Source organism: Carassius gibelio, chromosome A24, assembly GCF_023724105.1.
Source record: "Carassius gibelio isolate Cgi1373 ecotype wild population from Czech Republic chromosome A24, carGib1.2-hapl.c, whole genome shotgun sequence".
NCBI lineage: Eukaryota > Metazoa > Chordata > Actinopteri > Cypriniformes > Cyprinidae > Carassius > Carassius gibelio.
In genome coordinates, this window is record NC_068394.1 from 1,271,174 (window position 1) to 1,285,620 (window position 14,447).

At 35.3% G+C, this 14,447-nt stretch overlaps 2 protein-coding genes across 14 annotated transcripts in view; both read right to left on the bottom strand.

Moving 5' to 3' along the window:
• The window catches only part of LOC127946298 (microtubule-associated protein 4), a 48,925-nt gene extending 38,903 nt beyond the window's left edge, over window positions 1-10,022 (bottom strand). For 9 of the 13 annotated variants that reach the window (XM_052542779.1, XM_052542771.1, XM_052542773.1 and 6 more), the window contains exon 1: window positions 9,866-10,022. The gene's annotated coding sequence lies outside the window, so the exon portion shown is untranslated. Of the gene's footprint in view, window positions 1-9,661 lie in introns of all 13 variants that reach the window. The other 4 variants (XM_052542768.1, XM_052542767.1, XM_052542766.1 and 1 more) reach the window with 3 other exon arrangements.
• A 1,263-nt stretch (window positions 10,023-11,285) lies between these two features.
• LOC127946297 (potassium voltage-gated channel subfamily H member 2-like) overlaps window positions 11,286-14,447 on the bottom strand; it is a 111,488-nt gene continuing 108,326 nt past the window's right edge. The window contains exons 14-15 of the mRNA XM_052542763.1: window positions 14,270-14,432; window positions 11,286-13,386 (exon numbers count right to left, since the gene is read on the bottom strand). Coding sequence (XP_052398723.1) covers window positions 13,117-13,386; window positions 14,270-14,432 — 433 coding nt within the window. The 3' untranslated portion in view covers window positions 11,286-13,116. The remainder of the gene's footprint in view (window positions 13,387-14,269; window positions 14,433-14,447) is intronic.

Genomic DNA, 14,447 nt, shown 5'->3' on the forward strand with positions numbered 1-14,447 from the left:
TGACCAACGTAGTGCAAACAGCTAGCAGGATCTACCCCAGAGCCAAAATCATCATCTCGACCCTTCTACCTCGCAGAGACGTGCCACAAAACATCATCAACTCCATCAATGAGAAGATAGCTGGCATCTGTGCTTCAATGACAAATGTCCACATAGCTGACCATCAGCGCATCACCCATGAGCATCTATATGACCACGTCCACATCCATCGAGAGGGAATGAGACTGTTTGCTAAGAGCATCAAGGAGACAGCGCTGCGTCCCCCTCCGAAGACGCTCGGTGATCACGAGGAGAGGGTAAGAGTGCTTCAGTCAGACAGCTACGCCGCTGTAGCAGCAGGACGAGCTAGAACAGACTCCAGAGACCTTATCCAGATCAAAAACATGCTCAAAATGATCTGTGACAACCTACTAGCTTAACTACTTACACTGTGTCTGGAGTTAAAATGATCATTACTTCTTAATTACTTTTATTTCACTCATTTCTACTTGTTTACTTTCAAATTTGACAATTGTAAAACTCATTCACTTATATATTTATATATATATATATTTTTATTTTTTTATTTTTTATTGATGAATTTATATTTCAAAACATGATTTGGTCATGAATTCATACATTATTCTGGTAAATGCAATACTTCCCAATGTCATCGTTTAAAATAACTAGTTATAATATTCAAGGGATGTTCTCTTCAGCTTTTGGAGAGAAAAGCTCTAATCCTGATTTTATTAACGCTGTACATAGTTCAGATATAATTATTTTACTTGAGACATGGAGTCGTTTAGACGGTAAAACCTCCCCCCCTTCACACTACAGAGAGCTGCGCATCCCCTCAATCAAACAGCCTGAGGTTAGGAACGGAAGAGATTCAGGAGGAATCATAGTCTGGTTTAAAGACCATCTGCAGCAGTATATTCAGCCCATGAAAAAGGGAAAAACACACATTTGGATAAAAATTCAAAAAGAGATTTTGTGTTTAGATGAGGACCTGTACCTGTGTTCCACATATATCCCCCCATATGAGTCGCCTTATTATAATGAAGACATCTTCTCAATCCTACAATCAGAGATCAATTACTTCCAGTCTAGAGGTTCGGTTCTATTAATGGGGGATCTGAACGCCAGAACGGGGAAGGAACAGGACTACATCAGCTCTGATGGGGACAAATATATTAACAGTTCACTTAATCATCAGAAAAAAGGTTTTACCAAAACACGGCAGAATTATGACAACACGATTAACAGACATGGAAAGCAAGTCCTGCAGCTCTGCAAAAGCCTGGGCCTGTACATAGTGAATGGCAGAATGAAGGGTGACTCTCTGGGCCGATGTACATACAGCTCACATCTGGGCAGCAGCACGGTAGATTACGCCATCACAGATCTAGACCAGAGTCAGATCAACTATTTCACAGTGATGCCACAGCTGCCATTATCAGACCACAGTCACATAGTCATCAGTCTCAACAGGTCAGGGAATCATCCGCCATCTTTAGAACAGAAAGTTCAATTATATCCACTCCCCCCCAAATTTATATGGAGTAAAGACAGTCCTGCCCAGTATGAAGCTGCGCTCCACAGCACCCACACTGAGAACATGATCGACTCATTCCTCCTGACTACATTTAGTGTAGAAAAGAGAAGTATCAATTCAGCAACTAAACAGTTAACTCAAATCTTTTCTACAGTGGTCAGAAAAGCCCTCAGAAAAAGAAAGAATTACCGATGTAAAAAAGAAACCGCTAAAGATGCTTGGTTTGATAAAGATTGCCAAAAACTAAGAAAAGAATTAAGATCATTATCAAATAAAAAGCACAGAGACCCTGCAAACCAACAAATACGAGCCACATATCAAGAAACACTTAAACTATACAAGTCACTATTAATACAGAAGAAAACTGACCACATCAAAATTAAAATAAACAAAATTGAAGAAGCAATCGATCAAAATTATTTTTGGGATTTATGGAATAATTTAGATAAATCCAAAGAGGCCAAACACCTTCCCATCTATGACCCAAAGATCTGGACTGAACATTTCAGAAAACTCTATTCTCTAAACGAACCAACCCTCGCCCAAAAACATCTGACCTCCCAATTAAATAACCTGGAATTCACGAGAAAAGACCAGCTCGATCATTTAGACAAACCCATAGAATTACCTGAACTGACAGAGAAGATGAAATCCCTCAAAAATAAGAAATCAAGTGGCTTAGATGGAATTTCTAATGAAATGCTGAAACACAGCAGCCCCAAACTGAGACTTGCTATCCTAACATTATTCAATCTCTTATTAAAATCTGGACACTTTCCTGAGATCTGGAAAGAGAACGTGATAACCCCAATTTTTAAACAAGGTGAGAAGTATGACCCAAATAATTATAGAGGCATCACAGTGAGCAGTAACCTCGGAAAACTATTCTGCTCCATCATCAATGACAGATTAATTCAGTTCATCCAAGAACACAAGATTTTAAACAATTGTCAAATTGGATTTATGCCAAAACAGAGAACTTCAAATCATATTTACACACTCCACACACTCATAGACAAATATGTTCATCAAACAAAACAAGGAAAAATATTTGGCTGCTTCATTGATTTTAAAAAAGCCTTTGATTCAGTATGGCACAATGGACTTTTTCTAAAACTGATTCAAAGCGGAATAGGAGGAAAGACATATGACATCATAAAGGACATATACAACGGGAACAAATGCTGTGTCAAGATCAACGACAGACGGACTGATTATTTCAGTCAGAACAGAGGAGTGCGTCAAGGCTGTAGCCTCAGCCCGACTCTGTTTAATATCTATATTAATGAACTGGCATCAGCACTTGAGAAGTCCCCTTGTCCTGGTCTGACCTTCGAGGGCAGAGAAATCAAATGTCTCCTGTACGCTGACGATCTTCTGCTCTTGTCACCTCATGAAGAGGGGCTACACCAAAGCCTCTCACTATTAGAAGATTACAGTAGAGACTGGGCCTTACCAATCAACATGGAGAAATCCAAAATTATCATCTTTCAGAAAAAGCCTCGCATTACTGACAAAAAATATAGTTTTGCAATCGGGGGAACACTTCTTAATCATGTGACGTGTTATAATTATTTGGGTCTCACTATCTCAGCTTCTGGTCAATTTGACCTGGCAATAAAACATCTGACTGATAAGGCACGCAGGGCTTATTACACTATTAGGAAATCTTTGTTCAAATTCAACCCACCTATTAAATTATGGCTAAAAATCTTCGACAGCATCATCAAACCAATTCTTCTATACGGTTGTGAGATCTGGGGCCCCAAATTTAAATTAAATTACACATCTTGGGATAAAAGACCCACTGAAATGTTCCACCTGGAGTTCTGCAAGAACATCCTGGGACTTCACAGAAACGCCCCTAGTCTCGGCTGCAGGGCAGAACTGGGCAGATTCCCTCTTCTAGCAGAAATCCAGAAGAGAACAGCCAAGTTCTGGTTCCATCTATCAGACACACGGACAGATGATTACCATCACTGCGCTCTTATGTACAGGACAGGACACCCAGAGAGTGACCCCATGCACCATTTAGTGGGAAAACACCAACTCCGCTCAACCATTCAATTAAGACACGCAAAAGTTAAAGAAATTGGAAAACTAACCCAGGAAGAATACATCCATGATTGGCAGATCAAAGTAGAACAAATTAATAAATTAAAATACTTCTATAGATTAAAGACTAGCTATCAATTGGCACCTTACTTGATCAAAATTAAGGACTATAGTAAGAGAAAGCTCCTGACGAAGTATCGTTTGAGTGATCACCGTCTGTGTGTGGAGACGGGCCGACACAAACACAGCTGGAGAGAGAGAGAGCTCCGACTGTGTCCTCACTGCACAGAGGGACTCGTAGAGGACGAGCTGCACTTCCTCACACACTGCACTAAATATGAACACATTAGAGACCACTACTTTACCCTAATAGCTCAAATTGTGCCTGAATTCAGGCAAGCAAGCGACATAGACAAACTCAGTTATATTTTGGGAGAGAAAGAAAAGTGTGTCCAGCTCGCAGCGCAATACGTGTCCTCCTGTCACATCATGAGGGACAAAAACTAAACTCCTGTTCTTCAGCAATGCTCTCTGTAATTATTTACCCTGTATCCACTAATTTTTTTTGTGATTATATATGTACAATATTGACATGAATATTTTTTTTTTAATTTTTTTTTTTTTTAATATAATTATTATTATTATTCTTTCTTTTTTTTTCTTTTTTTTTTTATCTACATATCTGTACATCTATATATCTGTATAACTTGTTCACTGTTTATTGCTTTGGCAACATTGTGCTGTTTCACAGTCATGCCAATAAAGCTCATTTGAATTGAATTGAAAATTGTGTGTGTGTGAGAGTGAGAGTGTGTGTATGTGTGTGTGTGTGTGTGAGAGAGAGAGAGAGAGAGAGAGAGAGAGAGAGAGAGTGTGTTTGTGTGTGTGTGTGTGAGAGTGAGAGTGTGTGTATGTGTGTGTGTGTGTGTGTGTGAGAGTGAGAGTGTGTGTATGTGTGTGTGTGTGTGAGAGAGAGAGAGAGAGAGAGAGAGTGAGTGTTTGTGTTTGTGTGTGTGTGTGTGTGAGAGTGAGAGTGTGTGTATGTGTGTGTGTGAGAGTGAGAGTGTGTGTATGTGTGTGTGTGTGTGAGAGAGAGAGAGAGAGAGAGAGAGAGTGTGTGTTTGTGTGTGTGTGTGTGAGAGTGAGAGTGTGTGTATGTGTGTGTGTGTGTGTGTGTGTGTGTGAGAGTGAGAGTGTGTGTATGTGTGTGTGTGTGTGAGAGAGAGAGAGAGAGAGAGAGAGAGAGAGTGAGTGTTTGTGTTTGTGTGTGTGTGTGTGTGTGTGAGAGAGAGTAAGAGTGTGTATGTGTGAGTGCGTGTGTGTCTGTCTCTCAGTTTTTAGAAATGTAATGCATTTCAAAACACTTGGTAAAAGTCTGCAAGAACAAGGACCAGATTCTGCCATCCTCTGATTGCTGAAGACAAAAGTGATTCCTCTTGAGCTCTTCCTCTTTAATGATATGAGACTCAAACTGTGTCTTTTTTACTGATATCTTTATGAAACACACGGCCAGGCCTGAAACTCAACACGGTCTCACTTGTCTTTACAGAGCCGGTTCAGACAAAGCATCTGACGTTCTCTTCCACTTCTCTCCAGAACCCAGCAGTGCATGTGTGTGTATGTCCACAGATATATACTTCATCTGCATACAGAAACATATCACTCCTGTGTGTTAATGAGAGAATAAACAGCTCAACACATCATCATACACAGAACCAGGGTTTGAGAAAAGACTATATATAGGGATTTTAAAAATTCTAAACTAATCGAGATCGCCATACTTCCTGTTGTTTAAATGTTAATGCATTATTTAAACATTATCTAAATATGCATGCATTTTTTTTTTTTTAATTAAATATGCACTAAGAATAGTAATACATCTTTTAACACTTAAATCATAAATCATAAAATATTTTAAACATCAGATTTTTTTTTTTTTTTCAATGAATCAAGGGGAAAATGACATGTAAAGGAAACCCGTCTATAAAAACCTTCAGAATACAGGAAGGAAACTGTAAAGTTTGGCGTCTGCAAGTTTCTGCAAACTAACAGGCTTCAGATTTATTTATTAACTCAAATCTACAGACACAAATATAGGGCCCTATGAAAATCCGGTTTATTTTTTTCCCAAATCCAATTTTTCTGGATTCCAATTTTTTTCATGGTTAAATTAGGTTGTATTAAATCAAAAAGCACGTCTGATTCATTAAAATCATAAAACATTTTCACATCAATGTATTCAAAGTTTTACAGAAATTACATATTTATGGACTTATGAAAGGGTTTATTTTTTATTCACCATGTTTTATTGTTTCCTAATTCTGTGTTTTAGCATGTCTAATTATCTAAAGGCATCAAAACAACTTATTTATATTTATAAAAATAAAACAAATCTTAAAATAACCTTATGAAATGTTTTTCTCCCTCAGAAATTCTGCTGTGTATTTGCATGTTTCTGTTTATCAAATAAAGGCATAAAACATTCATTTAATTTATCTTTTCATTATTGAAAATTAAGCAAACTTAACTTTTTGGTAAACAAAGGGGATTTACTATTAAAAATAAAACATGGAAGAAATGTTGTGTGACTTCAACCTTAAAAAAATAATGTTTGATTCTTTTAGTAGACCATGTACATTCTGCTGAACATTTCTGGCAAACACTTGTCTTTAAACTAAACAGGACTTTTATTTTGACGGGTTGCCGTGAATCCCTTTACAGTTCTGTGTATGTGATGTGACGCTAGTTTCACTCTCAGAGCAGTTCTGGAGATGTGCCTCATAAAATCCACTTTGATTTATTAATTTTTTTCCAGTTTAGGTGTGTCTCCTCGCTGATGAGATACAACAAGGGACGGAATAGTGAGAAAATTCCCCGAGAGCAGTAATTCAAACACTCAATCACACACACACACACACACACACACACACACACACTCATGCGCTTCAGTCTCAAGTGGACATAAATATTAACAGACATTAGCATAATGGAGCATTTTCCTTCCGAACAGATTTACACATTTGTTTCGTCTGTTTCTTTCAGGACGGTGAAAGTAAAGCAAAGATCAGGTAATTCTCTGATGCAGTGATAAACACAGTTCAACCTCAACCGAATATAACAGGAATGCTGCACGCTTCAAAGTTCATTCACTTTATTATCTTTAAAGGATCTGTTTGTCCCAGATAAACAGTAACTGCTCTTTATATACGACTATCAGATGAGGTTCTGTCTGCGTGGTCAGAATAAACCGTCACGAGCAGGGACCAGCCACAACAGACCTTTAACATTAGAACAACATTCAGTGTTATTTGTAAGGGTTTACTGAAAAGGGTTTTCTGAGTTTAAGCGGTTCGTTGCAATCGACTGAGGACTTTGTGGAAGTCGTGAAGACAGGTCTCATTCACTTCAGTCTGAAATCTCCGCTACGATCTCTCAAAGAAAAACTAGACATGCATTAGTTAAAAAAATAAAAATAAAAAGAGGCTGATTTTTGTTTTATGCCCAAATATGCTCTTATAATTATGTTCAAAATTGTGAATACATGATAAAATACAATGCATTTGTTTTGGAAAGAGAAATAGAAACTAACATTATTAATCATTTATTATTAACATGACCCAATAAATGTACAATGTGAAGTTAGTTAACGCCTTTGAGAACTGATACAAACAAATGGATAAAAAAAAATTATAAAAAAAAAAAAAAAAAAGAATATTTAGGGGGAAGAAATTAGTTGAAATTTATTTGGTTTAAATTTATAAAAAAGTAAATAACATTTACATGCGATAACAAAAAATTAAAAACTAATACAATAAAATATATATATCATTTTTTTTTAAATATTAAATTAAAAATAAAAAAAATATATATATTTTTTTTTAATGATAAGTTATGTCAAACTAAAGCATAAATGGTCACATTACAAGCAGTTTAGATCAAGTCAAATCCTGGTTAATGAAATGAGCTGTATATTATATCTGGGCTGTCAGAAAAACACCACTCCTCTCTCACTTTACTAATACATTATTCATGAGACCCTCCGTAGCTCCGCCCACAATTCCATTAAAAACAAAGAACCACAAACCACCACCAAATTAGATTAAACAGCACACATGCAAACCGCCAAAAATCAAGAAACTGAGCCAAACAAACATATCACAACATTTACACCAAAAACTTATTATTAGTAAAAACAGTAATGTGAAAAATTCATGCCATTTTATATTATAAGATGTAGGCTAATTTATTCCTGCGACATCAGCATCACATGATCCTTCAGAAATCATTCGAATGTGCTATTCTTTTAGATTCATATCTAATATTATATCTATATATGCACTAGACAGCAAGACACAAGTGTGTGTGTTTTTGGGGGTTTTGTGACTCAGCGGTCCTCACACACACACACACACACACACACACGTCCTCAGGCTGTTTTATTTACACCTTCACTGGAGCAGAAGTCTCTCAGAAGACTCCCGTATCAAATCCCTGAAACGTCAATCTCTTCCTTGTAAACAATCTGACACACACACACACACACACACACAAAAGAAGCTCCTACAACTGTATCTCATGTCAAAAACCCCTTCTCCTTTCACTTCCTCATGCACGTAACGAGTATGACAGTTTATGATCTATTTGAGTGCGCAGATGATAAAACTGAACTACCCCTGAATCACACAAGGACATGGATCAGACCTATTCAAGGAATTCAAGGTAACACATTCAAATAAGTGATTCATAAACAATACGCATGCATTCATAAACTCGCCTGCGAGGTGTAACTGAATATTGGCTGATCTGCGGACTCATTTACATGATAAACGGCCTGTGCTCGGTTACACGACACAGACACAATGATACAATGAGGTCCCATTAGTTAATGCACCAACTATGATTAATTAACAATGAGCGATGCATTTGTTACTGTGTATATTAATCTTTGTTTAGATAATTACAATACAACTGTTCACTGTCGGATCAAGGTCAGACTCGGGTCAGGATGAGTTTGTTTCTTCATCAGGTTTGGAGAAATGTAGCATTGCATCAGTGTCTCATCAATGGATGCTCTGCAGTGAATGGGTGCCGTCAGAATGAGAGTCTAAACAGCTGATAAAAGGTCATATTTTACCCAGAAGCAATGAGTTGAAGTTAAAATCGTGTTAATGCTGGATTCGTTTCAGCTTTTGTCTTCTTAAGATTATTGTGATGTTTTTATCAGACTCTCATTCTGACGGCACCCATTCACTGCAGAGCATCCCTTGATGAGACACTGATGCAATGCTACATTTCTCCAAACCTGATGAAGAAACAAACTCATCTGCATCTAAAACATACAAATAAGATGCCTGAGAAACATCTGTATGTCCAAAGCCTTCAGCATTTTTACTTATCTTTGATTTTAGACACGTAAAATTATCTAAACAACATAAAATGATCACAAAACTCGTTGTTGAAAAAGTCTACGATTGAGATTACCTGAATATCTAAATGTGTTGCAGAGGAGCATGCAACAGTGAATGCATGACAAGGAAATAAAGACATTTTTCAAAACACTTATAAATCATACAGAATGAGGTTTTTGAGAAAGTAAAAATGCACAAAGTTTCCTGTGAGGGTTAGGGTTAGGTGTAGGGTTGGTGAAGGGCCATAGAATATACAGTTTCTACAGTATAAAAACCATTACGCTTATGGGATGAATACACTTTACACAAAAACAAACGTGTGTGTGTGTGTGTGTGTGTGTGTGTGTGTAATCCGTTGATGTTTGCGTCACATCTAAATCCTCATCAGATGGATCATATGTGATTCAGCTCAAACACACAACAAACTCCACAGACTCATGACAAATAAGCTTATGGACAGAAACCGGTTCACATCCACAGAAACTCATTCTGCTAAAAATAAAAATACATCAGAATTACCCATTATCAGAAAACAAAGGAAACACTGAATGTTTAATAACGTCCTGTGGTCAACATTTCAACCTGACAGGCCACACGAACACATTCAAGGACAACTTTACTCACAAATACACAAGAACTAGAGTTAGAGGCTTGAACTGACTTGCAATCAGCAGCAGCATCTTAATCAATCTTAATCAATCAATCTGATCGTATTCGGAGTGATTTTAACTGTCAAGAAACACTCACTTCAGCCGCGTCACTGACCCGCGCAAACCGACCACGGCGCGCGCTCCCGCGTCACTCTCTCTACGTACCGACTTCACCGCGAAGACGAGTTTACACACTTTAACGAGTTTATTCTCACCGTTTGCGTTGATTTCCAAGAGTTTCTCGCGCGTGTGTCGGTGTCTCGGCCTCGCGTTGATCCGCCCTGCGCTCTTGACTGACCGCACGCGCAAGACGCCGCCCTCTGAAACTCTCAGCCAATCGCAGGCCAGAAACTATAGACGGACAGCGGTGTCCTCCAATCACAGCGTCTGGTGCCGCATGTCCAACCGTCGCACTTTTGATACACACGCGGCGCGTCCAATCAGTGACTTCTATTACTTTTAACGGCCAATAGCGAGCCAATGTGAATCAAGAACAATGTGATATTTATTTATTTATTTTTATCGTTATTATTTTATTTTAATATTTATTTATCTTTGTATCTCTTTTCAAAAATTCATCAGTTGCTGACTTAATTGCAGATGCATAAATTCTAAATAATAGTAAAAGATGTAATACAAAATAATATGACGGTTTAAGTTAAATATTGTCTCATGAATGTGAAATATTAAGGAGAAAACTACTAAACCCACCGCATTTTTATTTTTACTCACGTACTCTGATATTTTTGCATAATAAACAATATCCAGATCACTGCATGAAGAAATCAATTTATAAATCAAAGCTGAGATTTTTCTGATGGTTAAAGGTCGCCATCTAGTGGACAAATCAAACGTATTTGACTTTATTTTTAAACGAAATAGTTTAATCTGTTTTGTGATGGCTTAATGTGAGTCTCTAGAAATAAAATTAGTTTATTAATAGATTTGGTGTATAATTATCTAAACAAAGATGAGAGCATAATCCATAATCCACTTGATTATTAAAAAAAAAAATGTTTAAAGATGCTTTTTAATAACTGCAGCTGTGGTAATGCGGTAATATTTTACAATAAGGTGTATAAGTTAACAATGAATGCAATAAGCAATATTACACAACAATGAGCAATATATAAATTAAATTATAATTTAATCAGATCAGGTCAATTCATTTTGACAGATTCGATTCTGGATTTTAATAATGTATTAGTAAATATTGAAATTAATATGAATTGATATTAGTAAATGCTTTACAATTTGTTTTTATTGTTAGTTCATGTTAACTAATGTTAACAAATGGAGCCTCATTGTAAAGTGTTAATTTAATAAGCAAACCTTAAATATCTTTCCTTTTATTAAAACTTAAAATTAAAGATGTTAAGATGTATTTTTTTTTTGTACTGAGACTTAATTTAATTTAATTTAATTTAAAACGAATTTATTTTTAAACTTAAAATGTGATTTAATTTAGTTTTACATCTCAAATAAAAAAAATAAAGATCAGATGGAAAGGTGCATATTATTATTACTAATCACTAAAATCACCTACATCATCTTAATCAAATGAATTATTAATTAATGTATATAATAATATGTTTTGCAATGAAAAAAAAAGAGAGAAAAGCACAGTCATTTCAGTTGTTTTCAAAGAAGTTTATTGAAATAAATATTTTCAAACTTTATAAAGTCAACTGTTTATAACACAATCAGGACTTTCTGGAGTCTGTGTGATTTCTTCAGCTCGTTTCGACATGATTCCAGACGTCTCTGTGTCCATCCCTCCACACGCTGAAGAACATGACATGATATATATATAAACTTATTAAGAGTTCCTATACAGTATTATATATATATATATAACTCTTTTTTTTGTTTTGTTTTGCATTTCGAAGCATGCCGAGGAAATGCAATTCTGCATAGTGTCTGTGGCTATAGGGATGCCAAGAATTCGTTTCTGTACAAGACTTCCTTATGTACAGCAAAAAAAAAAAAAAAAAAAGAAAAAGAAAAAAAAGAGGGAAGGAGAAAATTGCAATCCAGTGTAAACGAATTACCAAAATAAATTAAATCATAAAAAAGATTGAAAAATATGTACATACAAGAAGATGTCCTTTAAGCCTGTTTCATAATCACATAGATTATGGTACATTTCTTGTTCTCTGTGTTTAAAGATGATGCCCTTGGCTTCAGATCTATGTAACCAGCTGAAGATATATATATATATATATATATATATATTATTTATTTTTTTTGTGTGTATTTATGTGAGATTCAGTGTTTATTATCACATGCTTAAGAGCTCATTTAAAGTTTTTTTGTATTATTATTGATATTTACTGAGTTTCAAAACTAATTAAATATACATTTCTTAATAATTATACATTAAAAGCAGTATTTGTTGGCTTTAATTTACAATGCTTTAAAAAAATCATAATAATGAATAATGAATTATAATCTAGTGAATCATCATTAAGAATAATCAGAGCTATAATAATATATAATAGATTTGGTTATTACTTTGGTCAAATCTGATCTGTATGTTATTGTGAGATGATGGTGAAAAGACTGAATTTATGGAGACACTAATAACATTGAAATGAATAAAACATATAAACTAGATAAACGTGACGATTGTTATTTAATGCTAGAGCTTCACATTGACACAGACACACTTTACCAGTTCAATTTAAATTAGATATAATATTTGGGATTAACAAAACATAACTCATAATTCATGAACGATACAATCGTGGTCATGATTCACGTACAGATTAAATATTATAGTCAATTAAATATAATAACTTTATATTTATGTAAAATAAATTGCTTAATATTGGAAGTGTTTATTATCACTTTTAAGAGCATATTTAAATTATTATTTTTTTTTATTATTGTTCCACACATCAATGAAAAACCAAAACCAATTCATTGTCAAGTTCAAAAGCTCATAAATGTACCAAATAATAATTAACAAAAACATTTGAACCCAAATCTACATTATTTGGTTTTGTTTGTGGTTTAAAGGACTCAGTATTGCTAAAGCTAATACAGTATATTCTAACTATAAAAAAACAAAATAAAAGCTAGAAAACAAACGAACCGAAGCCAAGTGGGACGTGACGCGCTCGACTCGTTGCATATTCTTCATTCAGAGTCAGAACACATGATATGCTTCATCAGGAACGGCATTGGTTTAAACACCCGCCAATCACCCCATCCGGCCAATCCAGTGTGCTTGGGCGGGGCTTGAGGCTCCGCCTTCTTCATCAACACACAGGACAGTGACAGGACACACACTCATTGTGACTGTTATAATGATATTCCTCTGTTAGGCCAGCTAACACTAACGAGTTCAGTCAGTCTGGAAGCACTGCAGACGTGAAGAGAAAGATCCAGAGATTCAGTGCAGGTCATAATGGCTACTTGATCATCATTATTTGTTTGAGAGGGTGTGATCTCCTCTGTGTCTCTAGTGTTTCTGAGGCGTCTCAGAGCTCAGGGATGTGTGCGGCTCCTGCAGAGAGAAGCGACGGTGGACGTCTGGGTCCGGATCGAGCTCCAGCCGGGATCCGAGGCTGGAGAATCCCACACGAGGACGAGGATGAGGATGAGGATGAGGACGAGGATGAGGACGAGGATGAGGATGAGGATGAGGATGAGGATGAGGATGAGGATGAGGACGAGGAGCGATGCTGACCGCAGGATGGTGCTCCGACGAGCTGCTGAGAAACTCACAGGACTGGAGGAGAAAACAGAGCAGAGATTGCACTTATGATTCATTAACACCACAACTACAGTAACTACTAGTATTTGCTCAGCCAAAACATTAATTTAAATGTAATGTATGTGTGTGTGTATATATATATATATATATATATATATATATATATATATATATATATATATTTTTTTTTTTTTTTTTTTTTTTAAGAATTATAATAATATTAATATTAATTCAGAATATAAATAGCATTTTTTATTTTATAATTGTTATTTATTATTATTATATTTTACATTTTATTTTTTTGTATACCATTACTGTTTGATTATATTATATTGGATGCCGTTTAATAATTTATTAAATATTGTATTATATATATTTCATTTTATTATTTTTATATATTATGTATTTTTTTATATATATAATTTTTTAAAATTATTTCTATTTTATACATTTTTATTGTACACACCATAAATTCATAACTATATATATATATATATATATATATATATATATATATATATATATATATATATATATACACATATATAATTAACATAAAAATAAATATAAATATAAATATAAATAATATATATTAAATATAAAATTATTTTATATTAAATAAATATAAAATAATACAAATTATATCTTATAAAATGCAAATAAATAAATTAATTATTTTAGCACCTCTTAATGGACTGAATAGAATGACACAGAACTGTGACTAGAATTTTTTTTAGAAATAAAATAATGTATGTAATGGACTGACACCAAGACGAAATTCCTTGTGTGTGTATCAAGCTCTTTCTGATTCTGACTATTATTTATTTGAATTGAATATGCTGCTATATCCTCTAACACGTCAGCAGTATCTATGATCCTAGCTCGTCCCGTGTGTCACCTGTGAGAGAGAAGCAGGTGTTCTGGACTCCACCAGCGTCTCGGGGAACACAGACGTCTGTGGCGGAGACGAAACACTGCTGTAGGACGGAGGAACCAGCATCATCTGCTTCTGCAGCAGCTGCATGATCGCACCGATGTCTGCAGACATGCGACTCTCCAGTCTGAACACACACACA